The sequence below is a fragment of the Protopterus annectens genome, chromosome 13.part0 (genome assembly GCF_019279795.1).
Source record: "Protopterus annectens isolate FY-2018-M chromosome 13.part0, PAN1.0, whole genome shotgun sequence".
Classification (NCBI taxonomy): Eukaryota; Metazoa; Chordata; order Ceratodontiformes; family Protopteridae; genus Protopterus; species Protopterus annectens.
The window spans coordinates 1,186,987,141-1,187,010,625 of record NC_056747.1 but is presented as its reverse complement, the minus strand read 5'-3'; the positions used below and the strand labels follow the sequence as shown (position 1 = coordinate 1,187,010,625).

The window sequence follows — 23,485 nt, the reverse complement described above, 5'->3', positions numbered from 1 at the left end:
GCCAAACTTTTCCACTCAGGTTCGTCCCCGTCTACCATCAAAGTTCAGTTGGCAGCAATATCGAATTTTCATGTTGGAGTCTCAGAGTCCTCCATTATTTCTCACAAACTCTGCAAAGCCTTTTTAAAGGGAGTTTTTCTCCTCAAACCACCAATCAGGGATCCTCCTCCTCAATGGGATCTCAACTTGGCTCTGGCGTCTTTAATTCTTCCCCCCTTTGAACCTGCTGCTTCATGTTCAATAAAGTTACTATCTTGGAAAACACTCTTTTTAGTAGCTATCACTTCAGCTAGAAGAGTCTCTGAACTCCATGCTCTGTGTAGTCGACCCCCTTATCTTGTGTTTCATAAGGATAGGGTGTCCTTACGTACTAACCCGCCCTTTTTGCCCAAGGTAGCTTCACTGGCAAATTTGAATCAAACCATTGAACTTCCTGTGTTCTTCCCTAATTATTCCAGTAGGTCCGAACAAAAGTTACACTGTTTAGATGTTCATCGCCAACTTAGGTACTATTTAGACAGGACCAAACAATTCAGGAAGTCTGATCAACTGTTTGTTTCTTATGCAGAAGGTAGAGTGGGCCTTGCAATTTCTAAAGTATCTCTTTCTAGATGGCTTACTTCGTTGATTACCCTTGTGTATGAGATCAGACATCAACAATTGCCATCCAAACCCAGGGCTCATTCAACTAGAGCTTTAGCCACTTCTATAGCTTTCCAAGATAGGCTGCCTATTGATTCGATTTGTTCTGCAGCTACTTGGGCTTCTCCCCATACCTTCATTTCTCATTATAAGTTGGACTTGGCCTCTAGAGACCGAGCCAACTTTGGTTCCACTGTACTCAAGAGTCTGTTCCGATAGGCCACCCGGGATAAGGTGCTAGGGACGCGGTCCCATCCAGCAAGAATGAAGGCGAGATAGACAACTTAACATTTAGAAGTTATGTACCTACCATAACGTTCCATGTTAGTTGTCTTCTTCTCGCCTTCTTTCTTAAGGCCCCACCTCCTTCCCCCTAGCCTGGACAGACCTAGAGGAGTTTTCTTTTGTTCCTTTTATGGAATTTCCTTGCTGGGCTTAGCTTTCAAATGAGATCTGAGGAGTTACCGCCTAGCATTGTGGGACATAGGGGAGCCTCGAGCCGGTGGAACTAGCTCTCGAGCTTTTAGAGTGGCTGAGTCGGAGCCAAGGATCGGCTCCGAACCCATCCAGCAAGAAAGAAGGCGAGAAGAAGACAACTAACATGGAACGTTATGGTAGGTACATAACTTCTAATTTTGTTCTATCTAGGATTATTCTTCCTCCATTTGAGCCTGCATCTTCCTGCCAAGTAAAATTCCAGTCTTGGAAAAACATTTTCTTGGTGGCCATTACATCAGCACGTAGGGTGTCTGAACTTCAGGGTTTATCTATTAAACCCCCATATTTGATTTTTCACCCTGACAGAGTGTTGCTCCGGACTAACCCTTCCTTCCTTCCAAAGGTTTGTTCGGAGGCTAATCTGAATCAAACTATTGAACTCCCAACTTTCTTCAGTTACCATTCCAACAAGTTGGAGTATATGTTGCATAAACTTGATACCAAGAAAGGGCTACCGGTGTCAGAAGTCACTCTTTCCAAATGGTTGTCTGATTGTATAAAATTCACATATTCTTTGTGAATCAACCGTTAGAACATAACGTGAAGGTGCATTCCACAAGGACTGTTTCTACTTCTTCAGCTTATATGGCTAGACTGCCGTTAGACACAATATGTGCAGCTGCCACTTAGTCAAAGTCACATACCTTCATTACGCATTACAAAGTAGATAAGGCCTCCAGGGACAGGGCTTCCTTTGGTTCCACTGTCCTCAGGAATATACTCCCGTGAGCCACCCAGAATGAATGGTGCTTGGGACGCTACCCATTTGTAAGAATGAATGGCGATATTGAACAAGTTCACATCAAGAAGTTATGTACTTACCATAACGTTCCATGTGAGCTGTTCATCTCGCCTTCATTCTAACATTCCATCCCGCCTACCCTAGCCCCCCCCCCCCCAGGCTTCTCGAAGAACGAGAAAGGGATTTGGGGTCTGGTGGGTCTTTGGATTTCTTACTCTGGCTGGAGTAATGTTCATGTTTTCTTACATTGTATATGTTGGGATCAGCAAACTAGATCTGAGGTAAGGCAGAGAGAGCATCATGGGATAGGGACTTGGCCTCGAGCTACACGAAAACCACGAGCTTGTGAAAGCGGGCAACTCAGAGCTGAGGGATTGGCTCCGAACCCATTTGTAAGAATGAAGGCGAGATGAGCTACTCACATGGAACATTATGGTAAGTACATAACTTCTTTTTTAGCAGAGGTAAAGGCCCTCCCTGCATCCCACCACCCCCCTAACTTCAAGATTCACTGCAGTGGGGGAAATGCAAAGTCCCTGATTCCCCACTATACCATGATCTCGAACAGAAAAAAACAGCCTTTACTTTCAATCAGCTGATTTTTGATTAGGTGTGCCAACTTTTTTTTCTCATCCACCTGGTTGTGGGTGTAAACCTTTTTGTCGAAGTTTCCTTTCGGCAAAAACTACCAGTAATGAAGACAAACAAAAACACCTATTAAGGCCCTTGATGTCCTAGGGCCGAACTTTAGTCAGAAAACTTTAGCCACCGTACTTGCTGAGCTGCCGCAACCAAAGCACTCAGTAAAGGAAAAAGCAGGATTGCAAAGCCTCACTGTATGTGGGACTAAAGCAATGAATCCTGGCTAGCTTTGGTTGTACAAGCCCAAAAAAACTCCAATAATCCGTTTTTAGAAATGCACACACATTTAAACAGGTCATGCGTATTTGTCCATAAGAAGATGTATGTCTTAGGAATTATGCATAAAAAACAAATTAAATCTGAGTGGAAAGTTCCAAAATGAAGACACTGGATACCACAGATATTAAAAGAAGGTTTAATAGCAGATGAGCACTGTAATCATAATCATTATTCCAAAAACATACATGTTCGGTTTAAATTTATTATAACTCCGTAAACTTCACAGATGAAATTGTGGGCATGTGGTGGAAGTGGTTTTAACTTGGTATCAGCAACTGGTCACAGCTGTTTAAATGGTAACCAGTGGTTTTCTGCCTTACAAGAATCTTACTGGATGCCTAGCGACCCGCTAAAAAACATCTACAGTCCAGAGTCACAAGTTCCTTTATTAAACTTGTAAACCTTTTTGAATAACGTTATAAAAATAAATGTACACCTTGTTGGAAAATATGATGAAAATAGGAAAGTATTATGAAATATTGACTCAACAAGTAGTTGCACAAAATGGTGACATGCCATCATATGATTTAACAAATGTGACTTCGTATCACGGCGGTGAATTCTTAGAAAGAACGGGAACATATGAAAATAATTGATTAATTTAAAGGTCCTAATTGACAAATATCCTTCAGCGCTTTCGCTTGGAGCTCCTTCACATCTGCTTTAATCAAGTTGAAAAAAAATCAGCATTTCTCAGGGAGATTGTTTGCATATACAACATCTAATTGTATGATTGAATATTTTGCATGTGGCAGAATTGGCTGAGAAAATAAAATGTCACTTTTAATGTTGTAAGGAACTTCCATAAATTGACATGAAAGTTGGAAAATAAAAGCTAAATATCCGTGTCTAATGAGACAGTTATACTTGTGTAAATGTGGGGATCCTTGGTTAATTGAGTCCTTATTAGGTTATAGGAGAGCAACAGAAGGGGTTATGGGAAGGATATTTAATAAAGTTCTATTAAGTATGAATAATTCTTTAAACTTGTGGAGATCTTTTTAGCGAGCTTATGGGTACTAAAAACTTATCAGGTTTATAGTTTTGAATTGGGCTAAATGTTAACAAGGTTTTGTGTAAACACTGCAATATTCAGAAAGCTTTTGTAATGCTGTGAGGAGGGAGCAGGATCTTTAAAGTGAATGAAATGGATGCCAAGGGTCCACGGGGTATAAGCAGGACTCCTAAATTTATAACGAGTGTGTCTACAGTTCGTGAAGCAGTACAATTTAAAATCATCCAGATTAAGTTTTTTAGAATTAGTTAATACAGTAAAATTGCTACAGGCTCCCAGGGAGTCATGGTTGTGTATCACAAGGGGGAAGGAGCAGGAATGAAACATTAAATTATGATGACATAAGAGAAATTGTATGGTTTGTTATGAAAAAGCTGTAATAGCAGTTAAAGTAAAAACTGTGTGGTTCGTGATGCAAAAGCAGTATTTGAAAAATATGAAAAAATGGAGTGACAGCATATGGGAGCATTAACTAATATTAACTAGTATATAGCGACGTTCAGATAATAAATAAGGAGAGGAGTAAACTGGTCTCTGTTTGCATAGTAGGAAATACCTCTGGGATAATTTCCTGTTAGAACTATGGGTAACAAAAACCAAAAGACAAAATTACCCTGTACTTGTGAACGCCAAGGGAATTCTTGTATAGTCCACACTTGTAAATTCTCCACACTCAAATGGCTGCTGGTGACAGAATCCAGGATAAAATCAGTTATGTTAGATGCTAAATAAATGTCCACAAAGAGGTCCTATGCGACAAAATATCCATATGAATCAAGTAGTAAAAACGATTTCTCCAAAAGCTTTATTGAATTTTTCATATTAATTGACCATTCTTTGCTGCAAAGCCGTATAATTCATATCTAATGAAATTATGTTTTAATCCTACCCGCCAAATTAAAATTCCCCTGAAAAATGTTTTTCTTTGACAATTTTTGGAGTGAGTTTAGGAGTCACTGATAATGTGAGAGTCAGGAAGAAGATAACATTAAGTAGCAAAATAAGCCTAACAACATAGTTGTCTTTCTGATTATTGTCCTTCTGTCTGTCCATTCATTTGCAGTATCTGATTTATCCATTTCAGGTCAGTAGAGCTGGAATCTCTACCAGCAAGCGAACAGAATAAGGCAGGGTTAAGTCCTTTTCATGACACATACATACTAATGCATACAATATACAGTGGTCAATTTATCTACACCCATGTCTTTGGAATGTGGGAGCCTGCTAGAGTCCCAAATAAAAAGCAGTATGGACACTGAAAGGGCATGTAAGTGTACAGAGAATGCACCCCATACAGGAACCGCACCTAAGAACCAAGAAGTATGAAACAGTAACAATAACTATTAACACCACTGTACCACACATATTAGGTTAAATTTTTAGAGACTGTGAATAGCTTATTCCAGAAGTATAAATGCAGCTCTTGACGGACTCTGTGGAAAGGCCTACATGGTGTAGGAGTTTTCCTTAAAAACTAGTAAGTGCTGTGCATTTTTGCTATGACAAGCTATGCTTTTTAAGTCCATTACTTTGACTATGCAACTATGTTGTATTGTATTTTATACTGAGAACTTGCACATGAATGCTGCACCTTTAAGACATAAGCTGTACTGCAAGCATTTGTTTGCTCAGTTTTATTTTTATTATCCACATTTTCAGTTATTTTCTGTTGTTATGAATTTATCTTCATTGTTTGCATTTTAAGACACCATCACCATTGCCTGCCAAAACCATGAAAGGTAGACCCTCAACCACCCCTAAACGACCCTCCTCAGTTTCTTCCACTCCAACCACTACACCAAAACAGTCCTCTTCAAGTCGTCCTGGTAGTACAGGAGCCAAACTAAAGGTAAGGAGCCTAGTTTCTTTAAAGGAAAGTATTGAACATAAAAGATTATATGAGTTTCACCTTGGCTATGCACTCTTTTTTGTAGTGTACTGTATGAGAGCAGTGTATCAATTTCTAATGAAAGTTGAAAGTTTGTTCTTGAATTTCTGTACCAGCTGGACTATTATTCTACATTTCAAGGGTCACAGAATACTGTCATATTATTTTGTAGTATGCTGTGTTCTAACTTCTTAGAAATAGTTCTATAGTATCTTGTAGGGCACCACTCCAGGTGCACCAGTCAGAAAAAAAGTAAAAGTACATATCACCAAGTGGCGGTGTGAACAATTTGTCAGAAAAATATATACAGAGTGAAAGGTATTTAGACCTCAGTTCTTTGATCTCTTTGAATTAGAACCCCACTGTACCAGTACAAGTTCATTGGCCATGATTGATTGACAAAGACATTATGTTTAAAAAAACGATAATGGTGATGTAAGGTCATTGTTCTACTCCAGTTGTTAAAATAAGTAAGATAAAACAAAAAAAATATATACGTCTAGAAGAAATTTGTTGTTCAGAGTTTGGTGAAATGACATGATGTTTAAATTGTGACTTCAATCTAAATGTGTTGTCTCAGTAATAATAGCTTCAGGTTCAGAACCAGCTTGGTGCATTTTCATATTTTCTTAGCTAGACTAAGATGAAGTAAAAGGCTATAGTGTAATGCATATTGTCAATATATGTCTTGTCACGGGCAAGAAAAAGTAGTTTAAACTGACCATCACTGATGATTTCTTTTTCATCTGTTGTAATAAAACATACGTTAAAACTCACTTTTGTCATTTGTAATATTCCAGCTATAGACGTGGATGGATTCTTGTAGAGTGTTTGCAAGTATTTATGAAAGCTTCAGTGTTTGAGGAACTTGATAAGGCCATCTAGAATGACAGTAGTATAGAAAGAGTGAGGCAAAAAGAGCACAACGTGTTAGAGGGCACAATCGAGAAGTGCACTTCTTTTTTGCTACATTTTTTTTTCTTAGCTTTAAGAGCTGATTGGGGGGGGGGTCCACTGTAGGAAGCCAGTTGGTACGAAGGTACCATCCGGGTTCCTACAGAGTAAGCCAAAGTTCTTTTTCTATTTTTTTTTTACTCTCACTTAAGAGCTGAGGTGGTGGGGTGCTACATCAGGAATAGGCACCAGGTGCTAGATGAGACAGCTACATCTGTTTTAAATGACTTTCAGACAACTTCAAAGAAGTTCTGGCAAATCATCTGACAACTCAGGATGGGCAGTCATGATACTGACCAAGTAAAAAAAACAAGTAATAGGAAACCCTGGGTGGTATTGTTAAACACTTTTGCATTTTCAACTGACTTCTTTGGAGCAGTGCAGATCTAAAAACATTCATTGCTTAAGTATCTTCTTATAAACATCACTTTTCTAAAAACAACCAGTCAGCACTGCACAATGGCTAGATTACCAAGACTGTATCTTTTTTGCTTTTAATTTTAGTATTCAGTAAATAGAAATCATATAATTAAGCCCAGGATATGCACCTGTTGCCATTCCATTTCTCCTTTTTCTCATTCGGGGTTTAATGACAATATTTCTGTTAAGTGCCTACTAAAATTAAAAGGACAAAAAAAAAAGACGGCAGGTTTAGTAATTCAGTCATCCTGCAGCTGCTGAATGACTGTTTTTAAACATATAAATATTTAAGCTGGAGTAATTGGTTTGACAGGTCTGTATTACATCGTCGAACTTCCAAAAGTTCGAGCGATGTAATATTGAACTTAAATGTCCGAAATATTAAAATAGCGAACAGAAAGAACAGCCTAACAAAAAAAAAACCTCCAACCTAAAACTTAAACTAAAGTGGGGGGCTTCACCCCCCCATACCCCCCTACTTAAATATACCAACTCTGAGATTACCCCACAGTGGAGGAAACAGCAAAGCCCCAAAAACGGCCCACCTATTTTTTTCCCTGGTAAAAAATCGATGTGCCATGTCTCCGCAATTTTCAGGTTTCGGATGTTTAAGCTCGATATTACATCGTTTGAACTTTTTGAAGTTCACTATGTAATATAGACCCTGTTTGACAACACTCACATTAAGACAGCATTCTTTTTCTTGCATTACGTGCATAAGTTTGATGTCACTGATGTTTATTGTATTGCTAATAATACACAGTTTTCTCATTAGGGATGTCACCGTTGTTTCAGGATTTCACAAAATGACTGTTGCCTTTATACAGTCTGTGGATTTGTTTGAGCAGTCAGAATCAATAAACACAGTACCATGCTCAAAAAGATGCTTTATGCCTCTACCATTACAAGGATTCTAACAAGGTTTTCTTTTCATTTATGCGGAAGTAATTAGTTTAATTATGCAATTGACATTTTCTGAAGTTATTTCTAAAAAAATATAAGAACACAGGAGACCCAGTCTGTCTGTTACTTAGAGTAGCAGTGGAGTTTCCAAGTTTAGGCTTCACCATTCATTGCAATAAGATTGTCTTTGAGTGGTGCCAAGATCACTATAACTCAGCTTCTTATCCTAATAACAAAACAGAAAAGTATTCCAGTTTCCATTAAAAGGTTTGAGTGGGTTAGCAAATTACATATGCATGGTATCAAGAGATTTTGCTGTACAGTCATTAAAGATCAGTGCACTAAGTACTTAACATATTCCACTCATTTGAAATTGTCTGTGTACTATAAATTAATGTTTTTAAACATGATTATTAAATCATAAATGAAACAAATACATAGATACATATACATTAATAGAAAAGAAAATGAACCACAGTGGCATTTCTCATTATCTACATACAGTAGACATATGTTTTCCTTTTAACAATTATTTCCCATTCTGACATTACACGCATGAGGCATCGCTCTTTCTTGCCTTCCCTTAAGCCTCACTCCTCCTACTCCACAACATTATTCTGCATGTATCGTTACTACAAATCCCACTTGTTTCTGTTCAGTTTGCTGTTTCCTTTCTCTATCTCACATCCAGTTCATTTATCTCCTTTACAGTATTCAGTGCTTCAATTACAGTTGGTTTAGACGTTGATTTCCATTTTCTGGTAATTGCTTTTTGGTAGCAAATATTATGTCTAGGCAATTCAGATTATATATTCCAGGTCTAAAGAATCATTTCTTTATTGCAACCATTTGCTTCCAACATTTGGAATTTTTGAAATCTGCTAAGTTGTTACTTTCCCAAAAAACATGTTCCCAATTAATCTGTCTTTCCCATGAAACCTCCAGCATTTGCTGTCTGAGAAAGAAAATTTCTGAAGTATAAATGTACCTATGCAAACACTTCCAAGTAAAAACCCTAAACCTTCAAGACTTTGCATACCTGGGAACCATACAGATGTCCTCTTCTTGTTCTTTCATAAATTGCTTTTCCTGTCTCTCTAGTCAGTCTTTTGTAACCCCCTTTGATTGATTTTAATATTTATTGTGCAGTATTGTTTATGCCCTACTAATTATTCCTTTTATAACAGTGTCTGTTCTACACTCAAATAAAACTCTTACCAAAGCTTGTCTTTCACTTAGCAGTGTACTATAAGTATATGTTGACTCACGTTATACTTGTTTGCATCATAGAGAGTACATGTTTTAAAGTAAAAAGACAAAAAATAAAATAAATACTGGAGAATATGATGATTTAATAAAGATGTTAACAGATAAATACTAAAGCAGAAGTGTGCAGAGTCCCATGTAGTCATATTTTCTGTAAAGTTTTAAAGAGAATGAGGGTTAATGTTTTGAAGGCTCTTACTTTCAAAGCTGACAAAAGGAGTGTTGTGTATGTGTTTTGGGGGTATGTTTAGTCACAGCTTATAGTTGGTCTTCGTCTGTCTTGTTCATTTCTGCTTTTCCTTTTTATCAGAAATTTATATGGAATATTTTGGGTTTATGCCTGTAGTAGCCTGCTTACGGCATCAAAACGTATTTGTTGCTGCTTCTGGAAGTGAGATTGTATCATACATAAGCTTTTCCCCATGCTAGTACTGTTTTTTTAGTATCCCTTTATAGTCTTGCCCATTTTAGGCCCAGAGAAAGTTCTGTTATGAGACCTTTGTGTATTCATTCGAGTCCTTGCATTCAGAAATAACAGTTTGAAAGCATAACATGAGTATGCATGGAGCTGCAGTATTTTAGAGTTTCCAAGATCAAGATGAGAAAGCTAAAAAAATGGTAAAGTAGCAGAAAGTATACTAAGAACTAAGCCAATACAGGAATGGAGAAAGAAGATTCTGGTGATAGGAATGACTGCAATTAGGGAGATAGACAGTAGGCCAGAGGGGGCTGGAATTTATTGGAGAAAACTGTCAAAGTAATCAAGGTATTGGGAGCAAATAAATAGAGAGGGAAAGATGATAGAATGGGAAGATGCCAACATTTATTTGGACTGCAGGTTAGAGATTGCCTTCCATATCAAGGATTGATATCTGTGTATAGGCAAAGAGAAAGAAGTAGGAGGGTCCTAAATGAAAGACCAACACAGGTAAAGTTTTTACTAGAATCTAGAAGAGAAGCTGCCATTAAAAAAGGAATAATTAGTAGAGCATATAAAATGCATGATAACTGTAAGAATCAATTAGAAGAGGTTAGAAAGGATTGGGAAGAAAGACTGGTTAAGCAATTCACAAAGAAGCAATGGGAGGATATATGTATGTCTCCCAAATGTGCAACAAAATCTAGAAGATTTAGGATTTTTGCTTGGAAATGTTTACATACATATTTTTATCTCCCAAGTAGACTCCAGAGAATTTTTCATCAGGTAGCTAGCAAATGTTGGAGGTGTGATGGGGAAGAAAGAGATAATTGGGAACATATTTTTTGGGAGTGCAGTGAGATGGCGGGCTTTAAGATTTCCTTGCGGGATGCACTGTTGGAGATGCTGGTTGGGCAAATTGGTGTGATGAGGGAGATGATTTGTTTGAACTTTGCTACAGAAACGGAATTGCCTAGACATGGTAAGACCTTGCTGTATCTAATTATGGTAGCTGCCAAAAACGCAGTTACTAGAAAATGGAAATCACAATCTAAACCAACTATATTACAAGTAGTGAATATAGTAACAGAGATAAAACAACTGGAATTAAGATCTTTAGAAAAAGGTAAGAGCAAACTACATAAGAAAAACTGGGACTTGTGGAAACAATACATACAGGGGAGGAATGAGGTTTAAAAGAAGGCAGGATTTAAATGAACAATATGTTTGACGGAAAACAATTGGGTAGATTGTAAGCAATGTATGTTTGCAACTGGGAGTGTGTTAGTATGATTTGTGATGTAAAATGCTTGTAACTAGGATTGTGTCGGTGTGGTTTGTTTTCATTTCATAAATGTATGATTGCTTATATCGTAAGTGATGGTTTAATAAAGATGTGTCTTGCTTTAAAAAAAATGGGGGCAGGAATTGAATAATTTATGTAATGTTGCTTAGGCTATGTGATATATAACAGTATATGTGAAGCATAATGTTAATTTTAATGTGTTAACATAGTTTGATTACTTTTATATAAATGTAAATGTGCCTGTGTCAAAAGTGATAATTGAATAAAGGTGTTTAAAAAAGAGAAAGCTAAAAAATGTATATAGAACAATTCCTTAAAGCATTACTCAGGAAATGACATTCAAAGGAATATAATTCCTAGAAGTATGGCTGGGAGAAAGAACAGCAAAACTGAGGAAGATGCACCAAAATATGTTTTCCTCTGGGATCTGTAAATTATCCATCTGCTGCTTGCTATGATCTTCTCCAAAACTGACAAGCCATGGGGCAAAATGTTCCACACCTTATGAAGATCTTGGAGTTAAAGGACTGTTTTTTTGACATAACAACCCTTTCAGCAGTATTGAACCAGCGGTGTTAAGCGGAACCACAATTAAAGTTAATTCTATCAATTACTTGTTGCATCCAGAAATTTAGCTCAGTAGATCTTGAACAGCACACATTTATGAAGATTTTGGAGAAGTAATGAATGACCTCTTTAATATAAATTGAACAATATGATGAATGAAGGTAGGAACATAAACAGCTGATTAATGAAGCTGGGAAGTTAACATTCTGAACTAGACTTAATACTGTAAATATTTAAGGCTGTAGCAATAAAAAAGGTAATGTGTGAGAGAAGAGCGAAAGAAAATTAATTATTTTAGTGCAGTAGCAGAGAAAGATGAGTAGTGTGAGATTACAGGCTTTTTTGACTCCATGTGGAAAATTTAGAAAGTATTACATGTAATAAAGGAAATGCACTGGGCTTCATACCATATATGTTCTATCAGCTTTTGCATTGTAAAATGAAAGTAGTAACATTGCAAAAACTTAAACAGATTCATCCCACAGTGACAACAACAAAATGTGACATATATGTGCTGATAATCATAGATAGGCTCCCAGTTTAGGAGCATGTGTTGGATTTGGCAGAAGCAAGAAAGCTGCTGTTTCTGGATGAAAAGCATGTCATTTGTTTCCTGACAGAGGTAAAGACTACCCTGGAGTTTGAAAAAAGCTACAGTAACTGGGAGTTTTTCATGTCCTGTTGTCTCTCACATGTCTGAGGTGAACTTATTCATGCAAAGTAGAATGTGGAAAACTGTACAGAAGGTTGATACAGGCTTGGAAAGAAATAAAAAGAAGGAGTAGAGTAACCGAAACATAGATAAGGAAGAAAATGAAGCAAATTAGGAAGTCTCCATATCATATCACTCAGAGTTTAATTTTGCTTTTCCTGTTAGCCCATTTCTGGCGCTATGGGCATGAATTATTTGAATCCAAGTCATTTTAAGTATTGACTGTAAATATTCTTAATGACCCAGTTTTTTAAAATAAAACTGCAAGTTACTGTTCAAAATGGGAACATTTAGAACAAACATATATCATAACAAGTCATTTTTGGAATGTTTCAGTTTTAAATTATATAATCAGTAGTTGTTATAGCTTGATTCTTGGAATGCAGTAGATACAAAAAAAAATAGCAGATAAAACATTCAGGCTTCATGGCTGTTTGTCTAAAATAAATGTACAGGTGTTTCAGAAGAGAGAAGGAAAGGGTAGAAGAGCATTCAAAACTGTACTTCTTCATATCGCGTGGGTCACTGAATTATTGATTTTGGGCCTTGATGAAAACAAAGCATTTGATAGTCAGATGGATTTTATGAGTTGGACAATAGTAGCATTTATATTCCCTGATAAGTGTACTGTGCTTAATTAGGAAGATATATGAAGGGTCAGAAGGAAGAATTAAGGTGGAAGGGTTCCTCTCTGAGAAGTGTCTTGAAGAGAGGAAACAGGCAGCATTGTCCTTTTTCCCCATCGTTATTTGCTTTATATTAAGTGCCGTTGGCAAATAATGCAAGGGATTCACAGATTCAAGGGTATAACTATTCAGGTAATCAAGAAAAGTTAGCTATGTACAGGTGATATTATTTTGTACTTGATAAATCCCAAAAAGAACATCTTGGTGTTTTGAACTGTTTTGAGGTGTTATCTCACATGGGGAAGGATGGAAGTCTTAATTCTGTGAGGACTGGTAGTTATTTTTTGGCAGAGGGAAAGGTAACATTTAAAATAAAAAAAACTGATCCAGTAGGAATTCACTTGTGTTGGTATGTTACATAAAGTACTCTAGCTTGCAGTTAAGCTGGGAACCTGCATTTAGGTCTGGAGGCCTGCAAGGAATGCAGACACCATGTTGTCTTAAAATTTCTTTCCAATGAAGTGAAGGAGCGGAAAACAGTGCCAAAAGCTTCCAGCAGCAGCTTGCCACCAACTAAAAATACTCCACACCAGGCACTGCAGAGGTAGTCACAAAGTCCAGGAACTAGTAAAAACTAGTAAAAAAATACTTTAATAATATAAAACATTAATGAAACGTACAACAATACACAACATAAAATACTGAACAGATTTAACTCGTTTTTCGTCCCTGTTTTAGGACTTTATCAGATATGAACCAACCCTTTCCTTTTAAGTCCATTATATAATCTTGATTAAATAATTATACTATCAATCAATTAACCTACCAAATCTTGATTAATTAAAGCTGAACTATTTTAGGAAGCCTGGACTAAACTACTACTGTTCAATTAAAAGTGCACTGGAACTTAGAAAATTGTCACATTGTTTACATGACTAATTGTATTTTATTTTATTTTATTGTATTCTACAAACTGGTTTTAAATACCATTTTAAATCAGTTGAAATTTAAGTGTATATTTTGTTTCCATCATCATACATACATTTTTTTCTTATTTTTATTTTTTTTCTGTTTTTTTTTCCACTTTATTCAAAATGATGTGTAATAACAATACTAACTAATTATACAATTATATAGGTTTTTAGGGTTCTTGTACACAGACCTGAAGAAGTCTAGAATGACGAAAGCGATCTTTGTTAACAATAGGTTATGAAAATAGAAATTGATTTTTACATGCAAAATGTATATGTATATATTTATATATATTTTTTGATTGCCGAATGAACTAAGGTTGATATATTTCCAGCCATGTAGTATATTGTCTTGGATAAAATCACAGACTTAATAATCTACTTAATAATTTGGTTAAATAAGAGGTACCACATCATTATATAATTTTATTTAAAGTACATAAGGGTTATATATTATTATGACAGCTACTAAGTAGGGCAGGACCAGCTCGAATGTCACACTGATGGGGGAAGGAATGTGAATTTAACATGTGTACTTATAACACTTTGTTTTACAGCACAATAAACCACTCCCATGCCTGATAAAAAGTATATATATATATATTTAGAAAGCTTGTGAGAAAATTATTACTCTATTTTTGTTTTACTTGGATCGCTTGTCTGTGTACTTAATAAAGGATTTTCGACTGGAAACAGACTGCCTGCTTTGCTTGGATTACTTTCGAATACTTACTAATGCTGTACAATTATATATTTTCTATTATTACTTTTTGTTTTGACTTAAGACGAGTTTACGTTTGCTACTTCTACTACTATTGTCTGATCTGATTAATATACAGTGATTAACTAGAAATATATGGACTGAAAATCTTCCACAGAGAGAAGTTTCTTACACTGTTTTGATTAAATAATTATACTATTAATCAATTAACCTACGATTAAATAAAAATGTGAAAGGAAATATAAATACTATAAGGAGCTGCTTAAAAAATGTATACACAAAACTTCCAAGTGTGCAATACATAATTCTTATACAACTCATATTAACACACCAAAAATGGAAAATGCCAATAAACGTACATATCTATAATCATACAAAAATACTTAATACTCAAAGAGAATTTTAATAATACTGTAACTCCCATTAAGCTGTTCAACAGCCTAGATTTGTTCTAAAGTGCATAGTGCAAACCCCCCTGTACATATGTAAATATTTGTGGGTTGGGAGGGTGGCTTAATGGCTAAGGTGTTTGCCTTACAAACACAAGGTGCAGGGTTTGAGTCTCACAAGGGATAATTGGCTAGGCTTAAAATGGCTCGCAAGGGCAATTAGCTTAGTACTAAACTATGATCAATCTATGAACAAAATATATTAAAAACACTGAATAAAAGTATAAATTTATCATCCTAAAAATGACATCTAAAATTCCAAATTAAAATTTAAACAATCTTTTAAAAATTAATTTAAATCGGAGCCTAGCAGCTCACAACTTTAAAATGGAGTAGAGGAAATATTTTTATTTAAACAGGGACTTTTATTAGCCTCTAATGTCAGTTGCCAGTAAATTTAACAAAAAAAGCATGAATTTAGCTCTACTGCAGGTAATAGTATACTTATAAAGAGCATTAGTATTGTCCTTCTTTTTAATGTCATACAGATGTTCATATATTTTTCTTTTTAACATTCTGTCTGTCCCACATAGAATGCTGAACACTTATTGCACTGAGCCAAATAAATTAAACCTTTACTATAGCAATTGCAATAATGTTTGGCTTTTATACATTTGTCCCTTCTCTTTGTGCAAAAGTGTTCTGTGTTACTAATGTGGGTACATTGAGCACATCTCTCACATCTGAATGTACTTTTTTATCGTATTATCACCTAAATGTTTATAATGGTCCTTTTTCTAACATTTTTTTATATTTAGACTCTTTATATAAGTAAACTGTAATGGCTGTTTAAAAATTCCATCCAGATTGGAGAAACTTGCAAACTTTTCCCAATTTTTGGGTATGACATTCTTAATAACAGAAGCATATTTATTATAATTCATAATAAATATGAATAAAAATACCTGTGTAATTATTTGCATTCTCTTATTCCTTGTTTAAACCATTATTACTAAGTATATTGCATTTCAGGGTAATGTCCCTTTACCTAAAATTGGACTATAATTATCCTTTCTCCCATTTTTAACTTCCTTAATAACGTCTTCAATTAAATTACGAGGTTATTTTCTTTCTAAAAACATGTTCTTCACAATTTCACATTCATTTTCAAAATGCCCTTCCTCAGAAACCATCCATGAAATTCTAATAAATTGACCATTGACAGTACCTCTCTTTTGCTTAAAGGAATGCACACTTGTATAACATAAATATGAGTTTGAAAATGTATTTTTCCTATACATTGTGGATTTAAATTGTTTTTCAACCTCTAACTTGTGAACTGTTATATCCAAATAATTCACACATTTTCTTTATTTTTATATATATTATTACTTCTGTATTTTAACCATGCACTTTTATGTTACTTTATTAACGTTTTCCATTATGTGTTTTAGTGGTATAATCATGAATCATTCACTTTTGAGTGAGTCAAGTTACATTTGCATCTTTATTTGCTTTGACGAAGTACTGGAAGAATATCCAGCAAATCAGGTAATCCTAACAGAGGCAGGCATGATACTGGAATTCTTTATTAAGAACAGCAGGGTTCTAACATTTTAACCATGAATTCCCCAAGGATTAAAAAAAATGAAAGGGATAGGTCCCAGTTTTGCCCTTTTTAAACCCTGATCTACTGATGGTGGAACACATAAAATTCTAACATCCCCTGAAACTGGGATAGCTTGAAGACAATTGCTAATAGATAAATATAAGGTCTGCTCCCTATGTAACTTTGGAATTCTTGCCATCTCCCATATGACCACAGCTGACTTGTGATTCTTTGGATGTCCTTTTCTATTTGGTGTGCACCAACCATGAATTCAAATATGTTGAAATTCCAGACTCACTAAGCTCTCATGAGGAGCAAAACCTTCTTTAAGCTGTTGTGGAGGGATGGATGGATGGCTATCTTTGCATTTCATTTTTCCCTTTAACACTGTTAATTTCTGCCTTGTCACCCTGATTGTGGCTGTAAAGGGTCCTTGGACCAGCCCACCTACCTCATAAGTAAAGAGTAAATGAAAATGAATATATCATGAATTACACTTTATGTAGACTTAAGCTGTCCACAGTATATAATAGAAATCTTTGTTTTCCTTAGTAAAAAAAAATATGTGGCTACTTAAAACTAGGCTTCCTTCCAGCTGTTTAGCAAGGTATTTTGTAGTGATTTATTTTTTAAATATACTCCAAGCTCTTACACTATACCATTTCTGTGACAGGCATAACATTTTGTTGGCTTAACAGTAAATTGTTAAGATGAGTGACATTTCCCTTTGAATTTTTGTTTTCAAAAACATTTTCATTTTGTTTTCATTATAAACATACGCAAATATACATATAACAAATACAATAAAACAATAACAAAACTATTTACAATATTTACATTCATCCATAATAAACAGTCATTTTATCTATGAGAAGTTATTAGTATTTGTTCAAAAGGTTTTCCAATTTTTGCCATGGTATTTTTTATGAGTAATGTTATGAGTTCTATAACAAATGGTTTGCAGCCCTTTTTTACAAACAACTTTTGCTAAATTAAAAAAAAATCTTTAGACATCAAATCTTGTTTACTTTTCCAGTTCAAAGTAATAACTTTTCTGGCAATTGCAACAATTGACCAGAGTAACTGAATCTGAGATTTAGGTATTACATTAGGTATAGGAACATTGAATAGGATTAATGAGTTAGAAATATGACAGTTATCAGACCATAAAGCATTTACAAAATATCTGAAGTCTTTCTAGTAATGAACAACATTTCTACATTCAATGAACATGTTAACCCAGTTTGCCTCTAGTAATTCATCACATTTCCAACATTTACTTTCACTGTTTTTGAGTATAAGATTTATTTTTATATGGAGTATAGAAACTCCCATTCATAAATTTCCATGTATACAATCTCCAATATAATGAAGACGAGGTACCATACGTAGAATTCAATAATTTTTTGGATACATCAGGCATTTGTTCTCCATTAATCTTTACATAGTAATTCAAAAAATCTGAGTCAGACTTTAGAGTGTCTTCTCTTAGTATCTTATAGATAGGTGAGATACTTAATATTTGATTCTGTCCTTTCAAGACACCTAATAAAAAGCTGAATCAAACTCTGTAAAGATTCAGTCTGTAGGTTGATTGATACTCTCATTTTGTTTTCTATAAACTGCCGTAATGAGTGCATAAACAACCATCTTGACTATTATCAAAACTGCATAAAAGAGTGTTTAGTGGTTTAATACTATTATTTTCAATAAACTGATGCCAGAATATCAAGTTATTTTCCTTTAATTTTTGCATCGCATTGATGTTAAAGGAATCTAGGCAATCAGGGGAGTATGCTATAGGGAATATAAGAAACAGGAATTGTTTAATGCTGTAATCACAATCATTTATATTTTTAAAGTTATTAAATATTTGATTAATGCCATAAGAAAAATGATCAAACTTCTTATTAAATAAACAAAATTCACTTAAAAGCCAATGAACTCTACTTATTACATAATTGATTTTCTATAGTTCTGACATCAGTTATATGAATCTCATGTATTGTTATCCAGCCGGGTCTATAGGTAGGGATGATCCAATGTAATATTACATTAATTATAACTAATTTGGAATAAAGATCTAAGCTAGTGAATACTATCCCATTACTGTTCCAAGCTCTAATGTGCCATTTATATGCAATACTTAGAAGTTATGTACCTACCATAACGTTCCATGTTAGTTGTCTTCTCTCACCTTCTTTCTTGCTGGATGGGTTCGGAGCCGACCCTCGGCTCCAACTCGGCACTTGCTAAGCTCGAGAGCTAATTTTACCAGCTCGAGGCAACCCTATATCCCATGATGCAAGGCGGAGACTACCCAGATCTCGTTTGGTAGCTAAAGAAATAGTAATAATTTCTTCCAACTGAAGAGGAGGAAGAAAAATAACAATACTAAATAACATCATAACCCTCTAGAAAGGATCAGCCTAATCTAGTGACACTAGAAGTTGAACAGCTAGAAAAAGGGAATAACCTCTTAATAGAAGATGCATAATCTTCCCGGTCTGACCAGGCTAGGGGGATGCAGGGTGGGGCCTTAAGAAAGAAGGCGAGAAGACAACTAACATGGAACGTTATGGTAGGTACATAACTTCTAAATGTTAAGTTGTCAATCTCGCCTTCATTCTTGCTGGATGGGACTGCGTCCCTAGCACCTCTTTCCTGGGTGGCTCAATGGAACAGACTCTTGAGAATGGTGGAACCAAAATTCACTCTGTCTCTGGAGGCCAAGTCTAATTTGTAATGTGAAACAAAGGTATGAGGAGAGGCCCATGTGGCTGCTGCACAAATAGTGTCTATTGGAAGTCTAGCTTGAAAAGCTGTAGATGTAGCTAGAGCTCTGGTAGAATGGGCTTTTGGCTTAGAAATCAACTGTTTGCCTCTGAGCTGATAAATGTAAGTGATCACAGAAGACAGCCATCTAGATAAAGTTACCTTAGAAACTGGAAGGCCTTTCCTGTTCTCTGCATAGGATAGAAACAGTTGATCAGATTTCCTAAAAATTTTAGTCTTGTCCAGATAATATCTGAGCTGGCGGTGAACATCAAGACAATGTAACTTTTGTTCCGCTCTATCAGAATAATTCTGGAAAAATACTGGAAGATCAATGGATTGATTTAGGTTCGTCTGCGATGCCACTTTTGGTAAGAAAGACGGATTAGTCCTTAGAGATACCCTATCTTTGTGAAATATTAAAAAGGGAAGATGAATGCAGAGAGCATGAAGTTCAGATACTCTCCTGGCAGAAGTAATGGCAACTAGAAAAAGTGTCTTCCAAGAAAGCAATTTCAAAGAACAGGCAGCTGCAGGTTTGAACGGGGGAAGAATCAAGGATGTTAAAATTAAATTTAGATCCCACTGTGGTGGGGGGTCTCTAATCAGAGGTTTCAATAAAAAGATACCTCGAAGGAATGCCTTGCAAAGTTTATGTGACATAATGTTGTGGTCCAAAAGGCCTATATGAAAATTTGAAATGGCTGCCAGTTGAACTTTCACTGTGGAAGAAGAGGATCCTGAATGAAAAATCTCAGCTAGGAAGTCCAATACCGAATGAATTGGAGCAGTATAGGGGTCTATATTCCTAGCTTTTGCCCAGAAAGAGAAACATCGCCATTTACTAGTGTAAATCTTTCTGGTAGAAGATTTTAGGGAAGCTACTATGATATCCCATACAGGATTAGAAATCATAGGAAGCCTGGCTAAGGATGGAAGTGGAGCAACCAAGCAGTGAGGTTGAGAGAAGGTATGGATTGGTGCAGTTGACCCGACTGGTGGGTCAGAAGATCTGGAACCGGGTCCAGATGCCATGGCTGTACCAAGAGATAATGACGTAGGAACGGAAACCATATCTGTAGAGGCCAATAAGGGGCAATGAGAATCAACTTGGCTCTCAAGGCGGTTGCTTTCTGAATTAGCTGAGGTATCAGCGGAAAAGGGGGAAAGGCATAAAGAAGTCCCCGGGGCCAATCTTGGGTTAGAGCGTCTCTGGGGGGATGGCCTGTAAGGGGGAAGAGAGAGAAGAAGTCAGGGCATTTGCTGTTTTGAGGTGTAGCGAAAAGGTCGCAGCAAGGAAGGCCCCACTTCTGAAAAATCTCTTCCGTCACTGATTGTTTGAGAGACCACTCGTGAGGCATGAGAATAGCTCTGCTCAATCTGTCTGCTATGATGTTGGATTTCCCGGGATGTGCGTTGCTATCAGAAACCGGTGAGAGGAGATTGCCCATTGCCAAAGTCTGAGAGCCTCTCGACACAGTGGATAGGACTTGGTTCTGCCCTGTTTGTTTATATACCACACTACGGACATATTGTCCGTTTAGACTGCAATAGTTCCCAGGGGAAGAGAGTCGTTGAGGGCTTGCAACGTTAAAAGCACCGCTCTCATCTCCAGAACATTTATGTGCAGATGGTACTCGAAAGGTTGCCAAGTGCCATGGACCATTCTGCCCTGATAATGCCCCCCCACCCGATCAGGGAGGAGTCCGATGTAACCGTGGCAACTGGGGCAAGAGGAACAAAAGGTCTGCATTGATGGATTTGAGGGGACGATATCCACCAAGTCAGATGCCTTTTGCAAGTTGGAGTTACTATGATCTCATGACGCATGGGAAGTTGTTGAAAAGACCATTGGGTGAATAGCATCCATTGTAGAAGACGCATGTAAAAGCGGGCAAGGGGAAGAAGTGTTATGGCGGCCGCCATAAGACCCAATACCTTCAGAGGAAATCTGGCCTGAATTTTGTTGCTGAGAAGAATCACCTGGACGTGTCTTTGAATGTCCAAGATCCTTTGGTCTGTTAACTTTGCTGAAAGTTGTACGGTGTCCAATCTTGCGCCTATAAAAGTAATAGATTGACAAGGCGACAAGGCAGATTTTTTGAAATTTATAGAAATTCCTAGCCCTCTGCAAATGTGAATGGTGTAATTTCTGGCTTGGAGAAGCTGATGCCTGGTGGTGGCAGTGAGGAGCCAGTCATCTAGATATGGAAACACCTGGAATCCTTGACGTCTCAGGTGAGCCGTAACCACTGCCATACATTTGGTGAACACTCTGGGGGCTGTAGTGAGTCCAAAGGGCAGGGCTCTGAATTGGAAGTGACTGGTCCCCAGCCGGCGGAGAAATCTTCTGGAGCATCTGTGAATTTTTATGTGATAGTACGCATCCTGAAGATCTATCGAGCACATCCAATTGTCCTTGCCCAGAAAGGGCAGAATGGACTGAAGCGTGACCATCCGGAATCTTGATTTCTTTACAAACTTGTTGAGTTTGCTCAGATCTAATATTGGTCTCCAGTCCCCTGTCTTTTTTGGAACTAAAAAGAACCTTGAGTAGATTCCGGATCCTATCTGGTCCACTGGGACTGGCTGGATGGCTCTTTTTACTAGCAGTTTTGATATTTCTAGTACTGCTAGTTCCCTTAGACCGGGTGGAACGTCTGGAAAGGTTCCCTTTTGTTGAATTGGGGTTTGAATAAAGGGAATTTTGTAACCCTCGGATATAATTGACTGTACCCATTTGTCTTGAGAAAGGGAAAGCCAGGCTATTGGGTACAGCGATAATTTTCCCCCGACTGCCTCCGAAGGCGGACAATCGGGCAACATCTCAGGGATGCTGGAAGGGTTTGTCAGAAAGAGGCTCTCTGCTACCCTGATTCTGCGGACCACCTCTGCCCCTAGGGCGGCATCTATTATTGTTACCCCCTCTGCCTCTGGGGGTAAACTGACTTAGTGCGTCAGGCGTGACTCCTTGAGATTTGCGGAACCACATTTTCCCTCCCTTCTGTCCTTTGGGGTAAGATCTTGAAGGGGTGGAGAAACGGACTCCTACGGCAGAAAGAGTCTTGCCATCTTGTTCGCATCTAGTCAAAGTGTCTTTCACTTGAGGTCCGAACAAGGTTGACCCATCAAAGGGGGAGTTTGTGAAGGACGCCTTGAAGGGGTCTGCAAAATTACAAAGCCACATCCAGGACTGACGCCTTAAAGCCACTCCTGTGCCTGCGGCCCTACTCGCTCCATCGGCTGCATAAGAAATGAGCCGCATGGAGGAGTTAACAATGGAGTTAAGGATTCCTAGCTGTGAGCTAATCTTATCCTGAGACCCAGCAGCTGACAGATCCTGTAAAACTTCTCCCAACTCTTTAAGAACATCTCTTTGAAGGCGGGTGAAGTGGCATAAGTAGTTCAGCGATCTCATGGCAAAAGTCGCTGAAGAAAAAATCCGCTTGCTGTACCTGTCCATAGTCCTAGAATCCTTGTTAGGAGGATGGACAGGTACTGAAGGATCAGCTAATTCCTTCTTGGTGGCAGCAGCCACCACCATGGCATCAACTGGGACACCCTTTGTTAAATATTGTCTATCTTGTGGGGCCGTAATAAATTTTGAAGGCCTCCTAGGGATAGGTTCCACCGAATCCAGAGCCATCCACGCCTTCCGAGCCAATACCTCCATAAGAGGGTCGAAAGGCGGAGACACCCAGGAGGTGGAGGGTCGAGATCCGAACGCCTCCAGGTATACTGACTCGTCCTCGGAAGGGTTAAGGGAGGGCCAGATCCCCCTCTGCTTAAGGAGTTCAAGGATGTCTGAGAATGAGACATCCTCAGAGGAGGACCTTGGGGAACCCTCCGACTCATCCAGGTCAGTATCTGATGTAGTAGACTCAGGGGAGTCTAGATGTTTCCTCTTACATGTCCTCTTACGCGGGGGTTCACCTGACGGATCAGGAGAAGCCTCGGAAGAGGAAGATATTCCCAATGGGGAAACCTGAGGCGTTGGATCTCTGGGTCCGGGAGCAAGAGAGTGGGAAGAGACGTCAGCAGGCACTGTAGTGGGAGGAGCTGATGGAACTGTCCGTTGACTAAGCCCAGGAGCTAGTACACTCCTCATCACCTCGAAGGCTCCCCCATCAGAGAGACCAGAA

The 23,485-nt window shown here is 37.5% G+C and overlaps 1 protein-coding gene across 9 annotated transcripts in view; it reads left to right on the top strand.

Moving 5' to 3' along the window:
* The window catches only part of MAPT (microtubule associated protein tau), a 1,213,302-nt gene that overhangs the window by 832,049 nt on the left and 357,768 nt on the right, over positions 1-23,485 (top strand). For 8 of the 9 annotated variants that reach the window (XM_044055189.1, XM_044055186.1, XM_044055188.1 and 5 more), the window contains one exon: positions 5,524-5,667. The exons of the other annotated variant lie outside the window; for it this stretch is intronic. In XM_044055189.1, coding sequence (XP_043911124.1) covers positions 5,524-5,667 — 144 coding nt within the window. The remainder of the gene's footprint in view (positions 1-5,523; positions 5,668-23,485) is intronic. 9 annotated transcript variants of the gene reach the window in all.